The sequence below is a fragment of the Stegostoma tigrinum genome, chromosome 20, assembly GCF_030684315.1.
Source record: "Stegostoma tigrinum isolate sSteTig4 chromosome 20, sSteTig4.hap1, whole genome shotgun sequence".
In the NCBI taxonomy this organism is placed as follows: domain Eukaryota; kingdom Metazoa; phylum Chordata; class Chondrichthyes; order Orectolobiformes; family Stegostomatidae; genus Stegostoma; species Stegostoma tigrinum.
This window is the reverse complement of record NC_081373.1, coordinates 16,500,640-16,521,353: the sequence shown is the minus strand read 5'-3', so window position 1 is coordinate 16,521,353 and position 20,714 is coordinate 16,500,640. Positions and strand designations below refer to the sequence as shown.

Below are 20,714 nucleotides of genomic sequence, written 5' to 3'. Positions count from 1 at the left end.
CTCCCCCACATATACTGTGGCAATTTCCTAGTCCTCTCTGAGAAAGGGTCACTGGATCTGAAATGTTAACTCTGATTTGTCTCTACCAATACTGCCAGACCTCCTGAGCTTTTCCCAGCAATTTCTGTTTTTATTTGTAATATTTGGTCATCAGAGAGTATAGCTGGGAAATATAATGACAAATGACTTCTATGCACCTTTTGTCCTTCTCTGGAGCAGGTCGACTTTCACAACCACTGTTAAAGCGATTGACCCTCACCACAGCAAAGTTAAATAGCCTGGCCATCGGTCTCCGTCAGATTGCAGCATCCACTCAGGACAGCGTGGGTCGGCTGATCAGGAAAACTAGAGTTGCAAAAGGACTGGATCTAGAGCAAATAACTGTTCCAATTGGTGTCCTGTTAGTGATTTTTGAATCTCGTCCAGACTGTCTTCCCCAGGTGAAAAGTGATTATTGAATGAAATGAGTGGGGATGGCAGAATATGGCTCACATTCAGAATCATATAGGGTAGTAAATCTAAGGTAAAAGAATATCTCACAGGAGAGTTGAAGTCCTAAAGAGCCAAGGTGGAAGATTGCTTTGGTGGACTGTGTACAAAACTTGTAAACAAAAGAAAGGTAATAAATGTCAACCTTTTTGTTATCATCCTCATCCCAAAATCAAATCAGGAAAAACAAATTAAAAGCCATTCCTATAACAGTTATTTCAGCCACTGTGAACAGTTTCTGGGCACTTCATTACAGAATGGAAATTAACTCTCAGAGAGAGTGAACACAGTAGATTAGCCAGAATGATTCATTGAAACTTGGAGCAGGAGTAAGCCAGTTGAGCCTTCAAGCCTGCTTCATCATTTATTATGACTGTCACTGATCCTTTGTCCCAATGCCATATTCTCACTTTCTTTCCATTCTGCTTAATGTTTTTAATATCTAAAAGCCTAGCAGTCTCTTTCTTGAATACACTTAGTGACCTGGTTTCCATAGCTTTTGGTGGTAGCAAATTCCATAGATTGACCACTCTGTGACGAAATGTTACTGTCTCTTGATCATGGAGAAACTAGGAGCAGGAGCCGGCCATTCACCTGTTCTAATGATCATTGATAATAGTGAGACCTGAGATATTGAGGCTATTTGCTTTGGAGCAGGGAATGCTTGGCAGAGATTTACTCAAGGTTTTTAAAATTTTGAAGATAATTCTACGAAAACAGGGAAGAAGGTGGGGGGAGGTGATGAAGGGTCATCATTTTAAAATGATCACTGAAAATGAAAGGAGTTAAGTATCCTTCAACAGTAGGTTATTGGAGCATGGATGTCAGAAGGATTTGGTGATGTACAGGCCATTGCAGTTTAAAATTGAACCTGAAAAATGGCGACAGTGTGAGGTACAGAACCTGCACTGACACAAACTGGCTGAATGACCTCCATTGTACTGTAAAGCTATGTGGTGTACCCAAACTTGATAGATTTTGATGCTTGAGGAAATAATAGTTGGAGAACATTTTAGCTTTGCAATTTTTATATTTGAAAGATTTTTTTTCCCAGTAGCAAGTAGCAGGCTGTGGGTAAAGCAAAACTGGTAGACATATTAGAAATCAGAGATAATGGGAACTGCAGATGCTGGAGAATCTGAGATAATAAAGTGTGGAGCTGATGAACACAGCAGGCCAAGCAGCATCTTAGGAGCACAAAAGCTGACGTTTCGGGCCTAGACCTTTCATCAGAAAAGGGGTAGGGGGAGAGTATTCTGAAATAAATAGGGAGAGAGGGGGAGGCGGACTGAAGATGGATAGAGGAGAATACAGGTGGGGAGGGGATAGGTCAGTCCGGGGAGGACGGACAGTTCCACGGGGCGGGATGAGGTTGGAAGATAGGAAATGGAGGTGCGAAATAATGGGAGCTGCAGATGCTGGAGAATCCGAGATAACAAAGTGTGGAGCTGGATGAACGCAGCAGGCCAAGCAGCATCTTGGGAGCACAAAAGCTGACGTTTCGGGCCTAGACCCTTCGGAAGAATCTAGGTCCTAAACATATTAGACTTGATTTCAAGAAGGTGACGCATTAAAGTTATTGTAGAATGTAAAAACTCGTGCTGACAGAATTAACATGAGCATGGATAGAAGATTAGATAGCAAGTTTTGAGAAGATTTGTAGCTCAGGTTGAGTTTCTGGATGTGAGTTTGCTCGCTGAGCTGGAAGGTTAGTTTTCAGACGTTTTGTCACCATTCTAGGTAACATCATCACTGGAGAGTCTAAGATAACAAAGTGTGGAGCTGGATGAACACAGCAGGCCAAGCAGCATCTTAGGAGCACAAAAGTTGACGTTTCGGGCCTAGACCTTTCATCAGAAAAGGGGTAATGCAGAAGATTAAATGTTTTGGCAGAAAATAGTTTACATTAATGGGTCTTTGGCAGGATATAACATTGTTTCCTGTAGGTGAGACCAGAACATGGGGGTAATGTTTTAAAAGTAGTAGCCATCCTTTCAGGATGAAGAGAACTTGTTCTGTCAAAGGTTTGTGCAACTTTGGAACTCAGTGCCTCAGAATATTTGAATATCTTTTAATGCAGATGTGGATAGATTCATGTTAGGTGTGTGGAGTCAAGGGCTATCAGAAATAGATGGGAATGTTGATTTCGAAATATGAACAGATCAGCCACAATCTTATTGAATGGTGGAGCAGGCTTGAGGGGGCCCTATTTCATATGTACATATGTTTTTTACAGAGAAATAGACAACAGATCATAAGTTGTATTGTAGGGTAGGGATTGATCAGACTCCATTTGATAAAATATGTGCAGCCTGGCCATCTGAACTATGTAGAGCAGCAACGATTGTTCTGCATACTTGGAATTTAATACTGAAGAATAAAAGAATTGAGAGAAAACTTAAATTTATATTGCACCCCTGCATATCTCAAAGCCCTTTTAGCCCAGCAAGTAACTTTTGAAATGTAATTGACTTTTTAATTGGCCAAATGGTGTTTAGTAATTTTTGGGAATAACTGAAGTTCCATGGCTCCAACTTAACACAAGCTTTCAGTGCATAGCACTTTTTTAAAGCTGTGACAGAATCAAAGAATTGTTATAGTGCAGAAGGAGAACATTCAGCCCATTATATCTGTGCTGACTTTGTGAGCATTTTGACTTGCTGTCAATATCTTGTCTTCTCTCTGCAACTCTGTGATTTCTATTTAAATAAACACCTATTGCCCGCTTGAATTCCTCAGTTGAATCAGCCTTCACCATACTTCGGAGCAATGCATTCCAGATACTAACTACACACCATGTGAACAGAGTCTTTTCTTAGCTACCATTTGCTGCTTTTGCAAAACACTCAAATCGTTTTTTCTGGTTCTCGATCCTCTTACAAGTGTAAACAGTTATTCTTTATCTACGGTATCCACACCTCTAACAATTTTGATCCCAAGCCAATTCCAGTACTGGAACAAGGCTGGGCTTCTTCCCTTTGGAAGAATGAACACGTACAATAAACAGGTCCCAGTTTAAAAAGTTTTAACAGAATGGGCAAATTTGTTGATGTATTTTTATTGGGAAACTGTTAAGAGTTCCTGATGGCACAATGTGACATCCAAATTTAATCAAAAATACTGTTGGTTGTTTCCATTTTACAGGTTTCTGCACTGGCAATAGCAAGTGGAAATGGCCTGTTATTGAAGGGAGGGAAAGAAGCAACCTACAGCAACCACGTACTGCACCATTTGACTCAGGAAGCACTTTCCATGCATGGGGTCAAGGATGCAGTTCATTTGGTAGGTGCTGATTCAAACTTTTGGTGAAGTGATGATGAACTGACCACGTTGTTGAGTGAGGGATTCATGCTGTTGCATTTAGAAACTCTGACTTTAGTTCAAGGTGGTGCTTGATTGTAAACCGTTATAGGTCAGTGGGCACAGAGGTGACTGATACAGAGCCTGGTGCTAATTAGGATTTGGGAGCAGAGTTTTTGGATAATCTGGAATTGTACTGAAAATACAGTATGGAAGATCAGGCAGGAGGACATTGGAATATTGAGTTTGGAAATGGCAATGGCAGGATAATGGCTTCAGCTGAAATAGATGATACAGATAGAGGTTTATGGCCCGTGGTATAGGTTTGAGAATCAGGTTGAGGTCAGGAAGGATGCTGAGATTGTGAACAGTTATGCTGTATTGTAACGTACATATTGAGTTGAAGATAATTACATAACACAGGGAGCTTTGGGAGAAATTTTTCAGTGTTAAACTGTACAATGAGTATAGCATTCTCTGCCACGAGCATCTTTGAAGCAATGCCTAAGGATGTTTCAAAAGAAAATTAAACAGTTGCTTGAAAATGCATATATTTGACTTGGGATATTAAAGAGTGCCATGAGAGAGGAAAATCAGATTAGACTGGGGTGACTATTAAAGGGTGTGGGGAGTGAAAGGGAGAGTGAGATGAGATGAGATGGCATATCAAAAGATGCAGGGTGTGCGGGAACGTTTGGGACTAGACTGAATGGGATATTATAGGATGAGGGCAAAGTGGGAATTGACTAGATAATTCCTGAAGAGAAGGACTGGAGCATAATTGATCATTCTGTATTTCTGTGCAAAACATTGCCCCGTTCTGAGGAAAGGTTACCGGACCCAAAACGTTAGCTGTTTTTCCCTTCACAGGTGCTGCCAGACCTGCTGAGCTTTTCCGGCAACTTTTTTTATTGCCACATAATTAATAGGTTGATGGGTATGTTATTGACTTCAGTCCTTTCTTCAAGAGGTTTTTTTTTCATGTTTCAGGTGAGCACTCGTGAGGAAGTAGAAGATCTTTGTAGACTGGACAAGCTCATTGATCTAATCATCCCTCGAGGCTCCTCCCAGTTGGTTCGGGACATTCAAAAAGCATCAAAAGGCATTCCAGTCCTTGGGCACAGTGAGGGGATTTGTCATATCTACGTGGATTCTGATGCTAATATAGAAAAGGCCATCAAGATTGGTAAGTCTGGACTGGAGTTGAGCTGGGCTCATAAACAGGCTTATCCTAAATATTAGATAATAATAAAATGTGAGGCTGGATGAACACAGCATCTCAGGAGCACAAAAGCTGAAGTTTCGGGCCTAGACCCTTCATCAGAAAGGGGGATGGGGTGTGGGTTCTGGAATAAATAGGGAGAGAGGGGGAGGCGGACCGAAGATGGAGAGAAAGGAAGATAGGTGGAGAGGAGAGTATAGGTGGGGAGGGGATAGGTCAGTCCAGGGAAGACGGACAAGTCAAGGAGGTGGGATGAGGTTAGTAGGTAGGAGATGGAGGTGCGGCTTGGGGTGGGAGGAAGGGATGGGTGAGAGGAAGAACAGGTTAGGGAGGCAGAGACAGGTTTGACTGGTTCTGGGATGCAGTGGGTGGAGGGGAAGAGCTGGGCTGGTTGTGTGGTGCAGTGGGGGGAGGGGACGAACTGGGCTCGTTTTGGGATGCGGTGGGGGAAGGGGAGATTTTGAAGCTGGTGAAGTCCACATTGATACCATTGGGCTGCAGGGTTCCCAAGCGGAATATGAGTTGCTGTTCCTGCAACCTTCGGGTGGCATCATTGTGGCACTGCAGGAGGCCCATGATGGACATGTCATCTAAAGAACGGGAGGGGGATTTGAAATGGTTTGCGACTGGGAGGTGCAGTTGTTTGTTGCGAACCGAGCGGAGGTGTTCTGCAAAGCGGTCCCCAAGCCTCCGCTTGGTTTCCCCAATGTAGAGGAAGCCACACCGGGTACAATGGATGCAGTATACCACATTGGCAGATGTGCAGGTGAACCTCTGCTTAATATGGAAAGTCATCTTGGGGCCTGGGATAGGGGTGAGGGAGGAGGTGTGGGGGCAAGTGTAGCATTTCCTGCGGTTGCAGGGGAAGGTGCCGGGTGTGGTGGGGTTGGAGGGCAGTGTGGAGTGAACAAGGGAGTCACGGAGAGAGTGGTGTCTCCGGAAAGCAGACAAGGGTGGGGATGGAAAAATGTCTTGGTTGGTGGGGTCGGATTGTAGATGGTGGAAGTGTCGAAAGTATCCTAAATATTGACCGCCCAGGTCAGACAGTCGAAAGATTAGAGTTTGTCTGCACTCCCCTATGCCTCCCCATGAAACCTGTTTTGTCACCCAGTTGGTCAAAGAGCTAAATCTCTGAATGCATTGGTGGAAATTTGCTGGTTACATAACACAGCAAGTCAAGAGCAGACTTCTGTTCATACAATTCTTCTTCAGAACCCCAGTATAGTTACAACAACTTACATTTTTATGCCGACTTAACAGGTCCCATTGTGTTTGAGGATTGTTATCATATAAGATCTGACCCTGAGCCACAAAGAGATATTAAGGCAGGTAACCAAAAGCTTCTTGAAAGAAGTAGGATTTAAGGAGGCAGATGGAAGGGAATTCCAATGGTTCAGGCCCAGACAGGGAGGTTAGGATGTCTTTAAATTTACAAAAGTTGGAAAATGGGAGGCCGACCCAGGAGTGCTTTGGAATAGTTGAGTATAGGAAAAAAAGAATGGATTGGGATTTCAGCAAGTGTTGAGTTGAGGCATAGGAGAAGTTATTTGGTGTTACAGAGAAAATAATTGCAAACATAATGATGATGAGGGTAGAAATTGGAATATAACCCTGGGATCAAATGTGACACCGTGGAACAAAATGCCTGTTTCAGCCTCATTAACTGTTGCTAGGAGAGGATTGGAATTGGGAGGAAAGCTTGTGATTTCTGTCTTCCCAACATTTAATCGGAACACATTTCTGCTTATCAATTATGGCATGTCACAAGCATTCTAATAATTTAGTGGGAGAGTAAAGCAATGTGTTGTAGAATGGTATGTTGTCAGAGTTCACTTTAAGCGGAGGAGATGGCTTAGTGGTACTATCACTGGACTGTTGATCAAGAGGCTCAGATAATGTTCGAAACCTACCATAGCAGATAGCGGAATTTGAATTCAATAAATATTTGGAATTAAGAGTCCAATGATGATTGTGAATCCATTGTCGATTGTTGGAAAATCCCATCTGATTCACTAATGTCCTCTAGCTGGTCTGGCCTGTATGTAACTCCAGACCCACAACAATGTGGTTGACTCTGAACTGCCCTCTGGGCAATTGGGACGGACAATAAACGCTGTCTAACCAGTGACACCCTCATCCCGTGAATGAATAAAGTAAAAAAACAATTAGTGCTGTTTTTGGATGATGCCACCAACAAGTAGCATAAAGAGAGCAAAGGATAGATCCTTTGACCGATACCAAAGGTAACAGCGAGAGCTCAGGAAGATGAGCCATTTTGGATGGTCTCAGGCTGTGATTGGATCGGTACGAATGGAAGAAAATGAGAGCTATCCCAACCAGCTGTACAGTGGTGGAGTCGCACTGGACAAGAATAATGAGATTAAGGGTACCACAAAGACAAGTGCAGACCAGTTATCTCTTACAAACAAATAGGATATCATTTGTGAATCGATAAGAGTTCTGCCCTTGCCACGGTACAGATGCAGACCTATTCAGAGGAATTCAAACGTGGAGTTCTGCAAAAAATTAAACCGATTTTGGAGGTGACACCATCTTCAGGAATTTTGAAGAGAAAATAGAGATAGGGTGGTAGTTTGCAAGGATGTTGGGGACCAAGGGGGTTTTTTTTTTGGGTAAAGGTGTGATCATGACAGATTTAAAGGGAAGTGAAATAGTAGCTGAGGAGGGAGAACAATAACAATTCCAGCTAATATGGGAGCCAGGAAAGAAAGGTACGTGAGTATCAGTTTGAGACAATTGTTGGAAGAAGGAGGACAATTTCACAGACAGAAATTGGCATTTACAGCCATTGGAGTACTTTCAATGTGTAGGTACTGATGTTAGACATGTGGCTTCAAGCAAGCTTCCACCAACAGTAGTGGATAATGGTCAAATAATCATTCTTTAATTATGCTGGCCAGAATACCAGTAGATAACTACCCTGTTCTTCAAAATTGTCATTTGGGATTCTTTCATTCACCTGAAAGCAAACAGAACTTGGTTCAACATCTTATCTAAGATAATAACTCAACATTCAGCATTTCCTTAAGTGCTTGTGTTAACCTAGTGTTAACTCTCCGGAGCACAAGTTGTATGGGACTGTGCAAATTAGCATCTTATGTCTGTCCAGATTGTTCACTTGTGTGCACATTAATAACAAGTCAGTAAGACACTCGTAATCTTCTATTTAGCAGACTCTAGGGAATCAGTTAGTACCTGCCTCCTTTTGAAGAAGGCCCAGGTATGTTCTGAATGCCCAAATGGCAAAGGATGCTCTACTGTTGTTTTTTTTTCTGCATTATTTTTAATTGCTAAATGAATTATAAACTGATTATTTTGTCTACTCAATGCGGTACAAAAGTCATACTTGACTAACAGAAGTTGCTGGAAAGACTCAGCAGGTCGGCAGCACCTGTGAAGAGATAATCAGAGTTAACGTTTTTGGGTTCGTTGTTTCCTCAGTTCTAAGGAAGGGTTACCGGACCTGAAACATTAACTCTGATTTTTATTTCTTCACAGCTTGAGATCGGTATGACAGGTTGGCACAACATCGAGGGCCGAAGGGCCTGTACTGTGCTGTAATGTTCTATGTTCTATGTTGCCAGACCTGCTGAGCTTTTCTAGCAATGTCTGTTTTTTCTCCTGATTTACAGCATGCACAGCTCTTTCTGTTTTCATACTAGACTCAGAATGCTAACGCTGTTTCTGTATCAAATGTTTAATAAAACCAGTTTCTATTTCTAGTTCGAGATTCCAAATGCGATTACCCTGCAGCCTGTAATGCTATGGAGACATTGTTAGTCCACAGAGACTTACTGAGGACTCCCTTCTTCGACCAGATTATTGACATGCTGAGAGTCGAACAGGCAAGCACATTGAGTTTATTTACAAATCCTCAGGGTTATTGAAGTGATAAGGCAGCTACGGGCAATCTCTCCATGTGGACATTCAGTGAGGACAGGAATGGACACACCTGTGGTGCATCCAAAAGCCAGACAGTTATGAATGGGTTCTAGCTGAAAAATGGCCACTAAGATGGGTTTTGGAATAGGTATCACCAATCCTGGATTTGTACCATGCTGAGAATTTATCTAATCAGCTGGAGAAAACAGGGTAATATCAAGAAGCAATGGGCTGTTAGTTATGGAGATACCACTTTAGGCCTGTGTTACAAATCCTGAATATGCTGAGCTTGGTCTGGTTTATGCTGGAAATTAATTTTCTTCTTTCTATCATGATTTATGATCCCTAAGATCCTTGATGATATCACAGTGTCAATGTGACAATGCTTCATATTTTCAGGTGAAAATTCATGCTGGGCCCAAGTTTGCATCATACCTGACTTTCAGCCCTTCAGAAGTGAAATCCCTTCGCACAGAATATGGGGACCTGGAGTGCTGCATTGAAGTTGTGAACAATGTCCAAGATGCAATTGAACACATACACAAATATGGCAGCTCGCACACAGATGCAATTGTTACAGAGAGTGGTAGGTGTCAATGCTTTATACTGATATTATCCATGTTCATTGTGCTTAAAACTACATCAGCAATGTACCAGGTCGCTTCCATGGAGAAACCTGGTAGTCAGTGCCTAAGCTGTAAGGCAGTCCATTAGAACTGAAAGCTTGAAAAACAAATGAGCACTTGAACAGAATCAGAATATAGAGGAACTAGCAATTGGAAACGCAAGAATGTTTTTGTTTGAGAGGACTACTACCTGCTTCAAAGTCTGACACTTAGGCTAGGATGAGGAGAGGAGCGGGAACCTTATAAACCAGAACTGAAGGGGAAGCAGGTCCAACTGAGCAGCATCAGTAGCTTGTGGAAGAAAACAAGTTTGATGTCTCAGATACAGACCCTTCGCTTCAGCAACAGCTCTCGTGCTTGCACGCGCTCGAGCGATCTTTCGCCGTCTCTGTCTGTGTCTTGCGCGCATGCTTTAATCTGACAATCCTATTGCACTGCAGCCAAATTGCGCTCACCCTGCTTTGAACAAGCTGCAAGCTGATGTATTTAGTCAGTGTTGTAACTTCATTTCAAGTTGATTTTTTTAAATTGAAAAATTAATTTGGATAGTGCTGAATTTTATATTCAAATAGTAATACAGAAAAGCATTTAGCACTGAAACGTTCCTAACCTCTCCTAGAGCTGGAATCAGATTTGGACCAGTTTACAGTATAGGCTGGCTTTGACCTGAGCTGGATTTATGATTACAAGTTTTTGTTTTTAGAGGAGACAGCTGAATACTTCATGCAGCACGTTGACAGTGCCTGTGTCTTCTGGAATGCAAGCACTCGTTTCTCTGATGGATATCGATTTGGACTTGGTAAGCCACGCTAAATTATGTAAATGTTACATTTGGATCTTAAAGCTGGCGGGGGAAATAATGACATGGCTTCACCCTATGGATTGAACTGTACTCAGAAAGCTGAACAAATAATGTAAAACAGATGCTCTAGGGCAGCACACAGCCAACATTAAAGCAAGATCCTATCTGCCCATAACATTGAAACAGGGAATTCTCCTGGTCTTTGAGAGCATTTTCCTCTCAACACAAACAATAAGTTAGTTTATTTCACCACTGTTTATACAATAATAATGTATGATTGTAACTGCAAAATAGTGTTAATGCTGTGGGAAGTTCAATAGATGGTGTTATTTAATTTTTTTCTTTCTGAAGTTTACATTCTGAACCTTGGATGTTGTCCCAAAGTGACAGCCATTTTGCTGACAACAAAATTCCACATGTAGCACATTTTAAGCTGCAAGGAGAGAAATTTTTAAAAAGACGTAAGAGGCAAATCTTTTAATCTTTTACACGGAGGATGGTTCACATGTAGAATGAACTTCCTGAGGAAATGATGGATGCGGGTACAATTACAACACTTAAAAGATATTTTGATAAGTAACATGACTAGGAAAGGTTTGGAAGGATATGGGCCAGGACCAGGCAGGTGGCACTCATTTAGTTTGGGATTATGTTCTGCATGGACTGGTTGGACTGAAAGGTCAGTTTCTGCGCTGTATGCCTCTGACATGAAATAATCAGCTGTTCAGGTGTTTGTTGTGTTTGATGTGTTTGAATGAAGAATGTTGACCAGGACTCAAAGAAATCCGAGCCCTACTTTCAGTGTTTCTATAGTCAAACCTTGCTTCCATGGAAATGGACTGTGCTTACTCAGTCTGTCTTTGTATCTCTGTGATCTGGAACTATCTCTGCTATCTTTAATTGTCGCATTGAGTCCCTTACTGCTTTCTCAAGGGAACACTGCTATGCTGATTTGTTGTTGCCATTATTTCATGGGTTCCTTATTAAAATTTAGTTCTTGGAACATAAGTTTTGCTGGCAACACAAAATTTATTAGCTATTTACAGTTGCCTTATTTCAGAATCATATTAATGTGAGACTGGAGTCTCATGTAGGCCCAGGCCAAGTAAGGGCAGCAGGTAATTCCTTAATGTTCAAAAATGAACCAGTTGGAATTACACAATGAGCTGACAGCTTCATGTTCACTTTTCTGGTTCACTCTTTTGTTTTTTGTTTTCTCCGAATATTTTTAAAAGATCAAATTTATACAAGCAGCACATGGTGAGATTATTAAAACAGTAACACATCCACAGCATTTGCAAATTCAATTTCAAACATGCCGCTTAAAGATCTTTACATTCAGAATGCTATTTGCTTAGCGTGATTGAGACATTATTCCTGTATATAAAGGCTTGGTGAGAAACAACCTCCTCTGATATAGGGAGGTAAAACCAAAATACTTTGGATGTTGTAAATCTGAAATAAAAACAAAGTCAACAGGTCTGGCATCATCGGTGGAGAGAGAAACATGTTTTAAGTCCAACATGACTATTATTCAGAACTGAACAGTTCATATTAGACTCAAGTTAACTTTGAGTTTTTGTTCAGTTTTTCTGCTGCACCTTCAGTTTTTATTTCTGATTATAGGAGAGATCTGAGTTCTGTAGTAGCCATATTCTTCTCTATCTATCTCTCCATTTTCTCTTTCTTTTTCTTTCTCCATTTTCCTCCGGATGCTCCGGTTTCCTCCCACAGTCCAAAGATGTGCAGGTTAGGTGGATTGGCCGTGCTAAATTGCCTGTAGTGTTCAGGGGTGTGTGGATTATAGGGGGATGGATCTGGGTGGGATGCTTCAAGGGGCAGTGTGGACTTGTTGGGCCGAAGGGCCTGTTTCCACACTGTAGGGAATCTTAAAAAATTTTCTTTCTTTTCCTTTCTCCATTTTCTCTTTCTTTTTCTTTCTCCATTTTTCTCTTCCCCTCACCTTCCTGTCACCCAAACTCCATCAGCTCTCTGCTGCTCCGCTTTCCAGTCCTCCTCCGACTCGCTCAGTCTCTCTCTCTTCTATGCACACTTGCTCCCTCTGTTTCTTCCCCTTCTTTCACTCAGTATTTCTGCCCAGTAGTTTAAGAACATGTTGCTCCTTTTGTTACTGCTGCCATGCATTGCGATCAAATATGTCCAACAGCTGCATTTGGAGCTTGTTCCCAACTCATTTTGTTGAATAACAAATGGGTCTGTAATCACAATATCTGTCAATGTTTATTTCAGAATTTTAGAAAGAGTCACCTTCCCCAACGTTTCTGTGGAAAACATCCCAATGTTTTCTCAGTAGACAATAGCTAGAATGTCTCCACATCCTTTCTCCATGATCTTTCCCTTCTTCTGAAGGAGTTGATGCCCTGTTGAGCTTAGCTTTCAGTTTCTGAACATCTTTGACTGTGACTGAATTTGCTGTGAATGCCCACTGGTTATTTGACTCTAAGAACCATCACAGTGCTATCTGTTCCATTTGCTGCAAGCTCTTTTAGCAGGAGCACTGAGTAAAGATGAATAAGGCTATTGTGAGGCTCCTGTTTAGGGCCATTTAATACAGGCCAGCAGTGCATTATACAACTGCTAATTTCCTGACGGTGTCTGTATTAGCAAAATACTTCAGTTTTTGCCAAAAGGATGCACAAAGTCAAAGCTTTTTGTCTTGCACTCATCAAGACTAGAATTAGAAACCAGATTTGATAAAGGAAGATCAGTTTATACAGATTAGAAGAGAGTACTGATTGGTTGGGCTATCGTTGGTATGGAAATGTAGTGACCTTAGTTCTTAGTGTATGCAGCTAGCCTCCTGTTGATCATGGTGTTGGCATGCTGAATGTAGCAGAGATTGGCAGTCTTCATGACTCCCTTCCCAATTCAAAAAAACACTCCCCCCCCCCCCCCCCCCCCCCCCCCCCAACAGTGCGTGTTCAAATTCCATTTATCTGCATAAAACAGATGTGTTAATATTTGTAGCTTCTAGCATGTGGACATGTATCACTCTGCAAGCTCAACCTGACCATAGCAGGCACTGTACCAATTGTGCTCAACTGACTTATAAGCTTCATAATATCGTGTCCAGCATTAGATGTAATTTTGCTATAACTTGATTATCAATAAGTTTTTTTTTGCAATGTAATGCATTGCATTGCTTATATTTATCACAAAGATCTGTGTTATGCAGGTAAAAGGATGTTGTGTATACTCTGCATGTTTATCATTGGAAAAGGGGCCATGGACACTATCAATCAGTGTAGTATTCCCTATTCCCTTGGTAACACCCTGACTATTCAAAGACTACCCGCCTAGTCTGAGATCTAAGAATCCTGGTTAAATATTTCTTGCATTTCAAAGCCAGCGGTGGTCCATCTAGTCAGCCACATCTTGTCATACTCTATAAATTGGTCTTTCTCTTTCACATCTGGTTCCATGCATCTTAGTCCTGATGTGTATTAAGATGAAAAAAATCAATTGTTTGACTCCTTCTTTAGCACTGTTTTAGTTCTGCACTACCAAGCAACAGCTCTCACTCAGAAGACATCTAACTCTTCTTGACCAAAATTCCATATTCTTTGTTTTTAAGGTGCAGAGGTTGGAATCAGTACGTCACGTATCCATGCCCGTGGGCCAGTGGGATTGGAGGGGCTGCTGACCACCAAGTGGCTGCTACGTGGAGAGGGTCAGGCAGTGTCTGACTTTGCAGAGCAAGGCAGCATGAGCTACATACATGAAAACATACCTGTACTCCAAAGAACATAAACACTTTCATGGTGAAGGTGTCACTGCAAGCAGCTGCACACTTCCGTCAATACTTGCCTTTTTAAAGCTACCAACAGATATTTATCCTCTAGGAATGTTCTGTAATTGTCCATCACTGTTTTCCAGCTTCCTTAGAAAGCTATGTTTATGAGGGATCCTCTGAGTATCTGTGTTCCTTGCTTTCCACGTTTGGCAAAGTCTTTCATGCACCTCTTTTTGTTTTTTTGTTTCATTGAGATCCATTTCTGAGGTTTTTGTACCTATTGCTGCCCTTTTCTCTGAATACTCCATTCAGGTGTTTAAAGGGGCTCTTATCAGCTTAGGTACCTTTTTGAAATGACAAGTGAATTAATTATTCTACAATGAAACAATATCCAGGACAAGTCTTATCAAACAGAGAATCTACCAGTCAAAACCCAGGCAATTATTTTTCCAGTAGAAGTCTGAAGGTAAGTATTGAAGAGGAGTACAAATAATACCAATCAGGTTGCTCTCATTACAGGCACTCCTTCCAAAATCTTGTGAATGGGGCCAACTTAACATGCTGATGTTCATAAGTTATCACTTGACCTTTTAAATATGTTTCCATATATTCACTCACCTATGGCAGCATTGTCACCAAAGACTATTGTATCATTTGAATAGGCTTTACTTCAATTGTGACCCAGTCTAGCAGGAAATTGGGAATTTGCGGTCAAATAGGCATCGATCTAATATTGTATGGGTGAAGGGCACAATCCTACAATTGTATTCCAACAACAGGGAGGTGTTTGGATGCCAAAATCCCTTCATATACACAAATCACAAAAAAACTAACATTCCATTACAGCACGCAGTGAGGAATATGAATGGATGTTTACCTTGCAGTTGATGAAACCAAGGCAGTGGTTGTATTACTTTGCCTTGCTTAGACAGCTCCCTACCTTAGAACCAACATGTTCCTCAGAGTAAGAAATCTAGCAAAGCCACATGAGATTTGATTTTATAGCTAAGGATTATGAGTAGAATGGGGTCTTTATTCTGCTCTGTTTATTAGTGAAGCTCTGATTAAAGTTATCACATTAATGGAGGGATTGCTGGCATTAATGCTGAAAATTTGTTTCCCCTGGTTGAAGACTCCAGAACTAGATGGCATATTCTCAGGCTAAGGATTTCGTCATTTTGAGCCAAAATGAAGTGTAATTTCTTCACTTGGTGTGGACAGGGGAATGTTTGAAATTTATGTCTTTTGAGATCTGTGAATGCTCAAGTCATTGAGATCAACAGTTTTTTGATCAAAGTGGATCAAGTATAGGCAGGGAAAGTGGTCTTAAGGCACAAGATCATCCATGATGGTTTTGAGTGATGGAGCAAACTTGGGGGGCTATAGAGCCCTATCATTCTTAATGTCACCGTTGGGGAAACACAACATAGCTTTTCTGAGTCAGTAAAATGTGGAGCCGGAGGAGCAGAGCAGGTCGGACAGCATCTGAGGAACAGGAAAGTCGATGTTTTAGGTCAGGACCCTTCATCAGGTGTGGGGAGGAGAAAGGGAGCTCAGAAATAAATGGCATGGGATGGGGCTGGGGGAAGGTTGGTGGGATGGTGGTAGGGGGTTGTAGAGCTTGGTCAGGTGGGAAGGGTGGAGCAGATAAGTGAGAAGGAAGATGGATAGTTCTCAAGTCAAGGAGGTGGAGATGAGAGGGAGGGCTGAAGCTGGGAGTGGGGAGATTTTGAAGCAGATTTTGCCCACCTTGAAATAGGTCCTTTGATAAGAGTTTGGTGTTAACCTCCAAGAATAACGCATTACAGAGAAACCGGACAGAGTGTGAAGTCATTACCACCTAGATTGATGCGAGCAGAATCTCATTTAAGATTCCTAGACTGAGAGAAAGATACATAGGACAAAGGGTGATTGACGGCTCAGTAATGATATGCATTTATTTGGCGGGAGAAGGCAGTGAGCCTGGGCTTGCGAGAACATTAGCAAAACATGTGGAATGTCAAGATCAACACAGTATTTCCAACATAGACCAGAGAGGAATGTGTTATCGTGGTGAAGAATCAAATTTCACCTTCCCTTTAGGTTCAGTAGGCATACGTCACACGAGTGTGAGGTGATGCACTTTCGTAGGAGTAACCGGAAGGCAAAGTACTGGGCTAATGGTAAGATTGTTGGTAGTGTAGATGAGCAGAGAGATCTCGGTGTCCATGTACACAGTTCCTTGAAAGTTGCCACCCAGGTTGACAGGGCTGTTAAGAAGGCATACAGTGTTTTAGCTTTTATTAATAGAGGGATCGAGTTCCAGAACCAAGAGGTTATGGTGAAGCTGTACAAAACTCTTGTGCGGCCGCACTTGGAGTATTGCGTACAGTTGTGGTCACCGCATTATAAGAACGATGTGGAAGCTTTGGAAAGGGTGCACAGGAGATTTACTAGGATGTTGCCTGGTCTGGAGGGAGGGTCTTATGAGGAAAGGCTGAAGGACTTGAGGCTGTCTTCATTAGAGAGAAGAAGGTTGAGAGGTGACTTAATTGAAACATATAAAATAATCAGAGGATTAGATAGGGTGGATAGGGAGAGCCTTTTTCCTAAGATGGTGATGGCGAGCACAAGGGGGCATAGCTTTAAATTGAGGGGTGAAAGATATAGGACAGATGTCAGAGGTAGTTTCTTTACTCAGAGAGTAGTAAAGGAATGGAACGCTTTGCCTGCAACGATAGTAGATTTGCCAACTTTAGGTAGATTTAAGTCGTCATTGGATAAGCATATGGACGTACATGGAATAGTGTAGGTTAGATGGGCTTGAGATCAGTCTGACAGGTCGGCTTGAGGGCCGAAGGGCCTGTACTGTGCTGTAATGCTCTATGAGTAATTGCTCCTGGGATGAATAGCCTTAAAGTTGGATTCTAGTGCAGATAGAAGTCCTATATTGGAGGGACATAAAGTAAATAGTTCTCCAGAGTTAGTAATTTTGTCATAATGTAGGTATAACTGAAATCATGTATCTGGAAATATTAGTTTGGAAGTCTCCAGATGATTCTGGAACCTGCACGTTATGTACTAGCACCTCTAAATCTGAAACAGTGAAAAACACTCAAATTTGGGAAGTCTGACCATTTGTTCAATTAAGGCAGTAAAGAGAATATTAGATGATGATTTGGATAGAAATGAAGTGTAAGGGTATTGGGAGAAAACAGATTGGCAGTAGGTAATGATGCTCAGTTGAAGTGTGGTAGCAGGCATGATGGGCCAATGGCCTCCTACACTGTAACATTTATGTGATTGAGAGAGTTGGGTGGAAATCCAGTTTATTATAATGCCAGGCAAAAAGAAGGCATAAAGGATGGATAAATGTCACACTGGATTCCCTACACTAATCACAGAGGCTGCAGCATATCCTGAGATTTGATTGGTTAATATGACACAGGATACAAAGACTTGCATATCTGTATCACTTTTCATTATCATGTTTTCCAGCCGATGAAATGCTTTTGAAGTATAGTCATTGTTGTAATGTAGGAAACGGTGTAGCCAATTTGCACACAGTAAAATCCTGATAACAGAAATTTAATAATGAGCAGTTAATTTCTTTGATGCTGAGATATAAATATTGGCCAGGATACTGTGGAAAGCTTTTCTGCTACTTTTCATTATAATGTTCTCGGGTTTCTCATATACAGCTAAGAGGGGAGTCAACATCTAGGTTGTCTCTTAAAACCTGGCAACTTCAATAATGCAGCACTCTCAGTAAGGTTTAGGGGTTCATTGTAGATTTTAGTGCACAGATCTCATGAGTACGACTTGAATTCACAACCTTCTGATTCAGGTAAAAGTGCAATTTTCTCAAAGCTAGCAATTAGGATGCCCAGCACGATCCACAGCTGGTCCAAAAATGAAGGAATTAAATTAACTCTGATAGTCAGGATTCTTCATGTTGGGAATGGAATAAATATTTAAATCTTATTCACTGGTTGTTCAATTGAAGAGTCGCAGACCATAAGCCTGATTCTTTAAAGGACGTGATACCGTTGTATTCAAAGTGAAAATGCCTTTTGTTGTCACACACTTCATGCGCAGGACTAGCAATCAGATCACTCTTAGCTGTTTTAGAAAGCAATGTTTTTTTACTGGATTTTGGAAGATCTATGCAATTTCTGGGTGTGAGACCAGAGTTTCCAATGCCAATGATGAAGTTTATATTTTGTAAAAGTGCGTTTAGAAGTTGAATTTCACACACTTGACCTGAGCAATTAAAGTGCGTTAGAACATGGCACTAAAGGACCCTGCATCAGTTTTAAGGAACTATGCATCTAACTGCAAGTAAATTCCCTGGATAAACCAGCCAACAGCCCCTAAAGAGTGTCTTGTACATCTGTTGCATTCTCCCTCTTGGACTTTTGGTGCTTTTAGCAGTGGGTATGAGAGTTTCTGATATGGTGTGGTGATTACAGTGACAATAAATTGTCTTAAAATATTTTGTATTTGTTAAAGAATAAAGTTTTCAATAAATATCGATTAGTTGTATCTGTTTAATCAGTGTTACAATACAAAGTCAACATACATTATACATAGCACTTTTAAAGTTCTAAGATGCCCCAAGGTACCTCATAAGAGCTCCATCAAAAAGAAGTTGATACTAAATCAAAGGGAGATATTGAGACAGGTGACTAAAATCTTTATTAAAGTTTTAAAGGAGGAGAAAGGAGACAGGTGGCACTGTGGGTTAAATTGTCTGCTTTACAAGTGTTGAGTTAAAAAAATTTAGTGGTTCTTTGTTTCCAACTTAGCTGTGCAATAAAGCTGACTTTGAGAGATAAAGAGGCGGGAGACAATTGCTCTTAACGGACTCTGCAGGTAAATTGAACAATTGGAGATATGGATAATTTAATGGTGATTATTAGGTGAAAATTGCCACAGCTGATTTGGTGGTGAAGTAGTGTCCAGGTGTGTGTGAATGTGATAGGTCTTCCAACTATTTTATAAAAGAAATGAAAATTAGGGGAGGGACCCTTGCAGTAATCTGCACTTTAAATGCTGTAAGCTGCAGGAGGATACGATTAAAAGGGGCATCTGAGTTGGCATAGACAAATGGGTTAAACAGCCCCCTTCTGTGTATTATCATTACTAAGATTTATGGTGGTGTCCCTCCCTCTGAGACCTGGGTTGAAGTCCCACCTGCTCCAGAGCTATGTAATAGTATCTCTGATCAGGTAGATGAGCAAATATCTAAAGGGGTACAGGCACTAAGCAATTACAAAATGATTTTGGTGTTTAAAGGTCATAGGCAGTTGTCAATGGTGGAGCCGAAGCAGAACGGAATGCAGAATAGACCAAAGGTGAAAATATATCAGGATTTCAAAAGGGTGTAGAAAGGTGGGGCTGGGCTGGGCTTTGCAGCTGGATGGGGAAGGCCTGAATGTGAGTATTAAAAAAAAAATTTAAAATCAAGACATCACACTTGAAGCATATATAAGGCACTGAGCACAGGAGTAGTGGGTGAATTGGTTCAAGTTAGGACACAAGCAACTGAGTTTTAGATCGTCACAAACCTGCATGGAAATTCATGAAAGAGTAAATTTAAAACAGATAAAAAATTTAGCTCAATTAAAAAGTGAGGAAAAATTTGGAATAATTTGCCAAGTAGGAAAATATTTTCGTTTTCTTTGAACAGACCCAGAAGCCAGGTTGGTATGATCCCAGATGAAGATCACACTGAACAAGTCAGATTCCAGCATGAAACTTTGAGATGATAAATTTTGTTTTTGAACTTTGGTTGCCATGGTGGCCACTGACCATATTGACATGAGGATATGAAAATTATTTTAACAAAAGAACATTAGTTTATTACAGAGAAGAAAAAATAGATAAAGCTTGTGTTATACAAATCAAACAATTTGGAAAGATCTTATTGTAAATAGCAAAATGGGAAGATTCAACTTTTTTTTCCAGCAGCATCCTTTATAGGCATGAGGTGAATCTCTCTCTTGGCCTGGGATATACAAACACAGACTAACTGCGTTTTCTCACTGAACTGTTTACTTGAACTTCTAAATCAGCTGAAGATTTCCACAAACTTAAAAAATGTCCTTCTGTTGGGATTGATCTTCTGACAGCCATTTGTCTTCTCTGTGGATCATAAAAATTCATATCAGCAATAAAAAGCAATTATCTCAGTTAGCTTACACCAATGCCTTGTTGAAAATGATATTTTGAACTGCTAAAAGAAGTATTAGTTTTCTGACCCATGCAAGTAACTTCACACAACTGAAAATCAATGGATGAATTTACCTGTTTCAGAACCAAGTTCTCAAATAATATTAAAATTTTCTATCAAAATATGAATAAGGAACTGGAGTAGGCTATTCAGACCCTCTGGTCTGCTGCAGCATCTAATAAAACCATGGATGATCAAATTGTGGCTTAACGCCACTTTCCTGTGTATCCCTTTGCTATTTGCTCACGATCCTCTGAAGAAATAATTTCTCCTCGTGTGTCTTAAATAGAACATTCCTTATCTTTAAAGCCTCCCTAGTTAGAGTGTCTCACAAGGGCAAATGTCTTTTCTGCATGTAACCTGTCAAATCCCCTTAGAACCTTACGATAAAATAAAAGTGCCTT

General features: G+C 41.0%; 1 protein-coding gene across 2 annotated transcripts in view; it reads left to right on the top strand.

Annotated features, from left to right (window-relative positions):
* aldh18a1 (aldehyde dehydrogenase 18 family, member A1) overlaps positions 1-17,662 on the top strand; it is a 56,538-nt gene extending 38,876 nt beyond the window's left edge. For both annotated transcript variants that reach the window (XM_048551323.2, XM_048551322.2), the window contains exons 12-18: positions 220-440; positions 3,634-3,771; positions 4,780-4,975; positions 8,756-8,877; positions 9,314-9,500; positions 10,244-10,339; positions 13,938-17,662. In XM_048551323.2, coding sequence (XP_048407280.1) covers positions 220-440; positions 3,634-3,771; positions 4,780-4,975; positions 8,756-8,877; positions 9,314-9,500; positions 10,244-10,339; positions 13,938-14,113 — 1,136 coding nt within the window. In that variant the 3' untranslated portion in view covers positions 14,114-17,662. The remainder of the gene's footprint in view (positions 1-219; positions 441-3,633; positions 3,772-4,779; positions 4,976-8,755; positions 8,878-9,313; positions 9,501-10,243; positions 10,340-13,937) is intronic.
* The last annotated feature ends 3,052 nt before the right edge of the window (positions 17,663-20,714 follow it).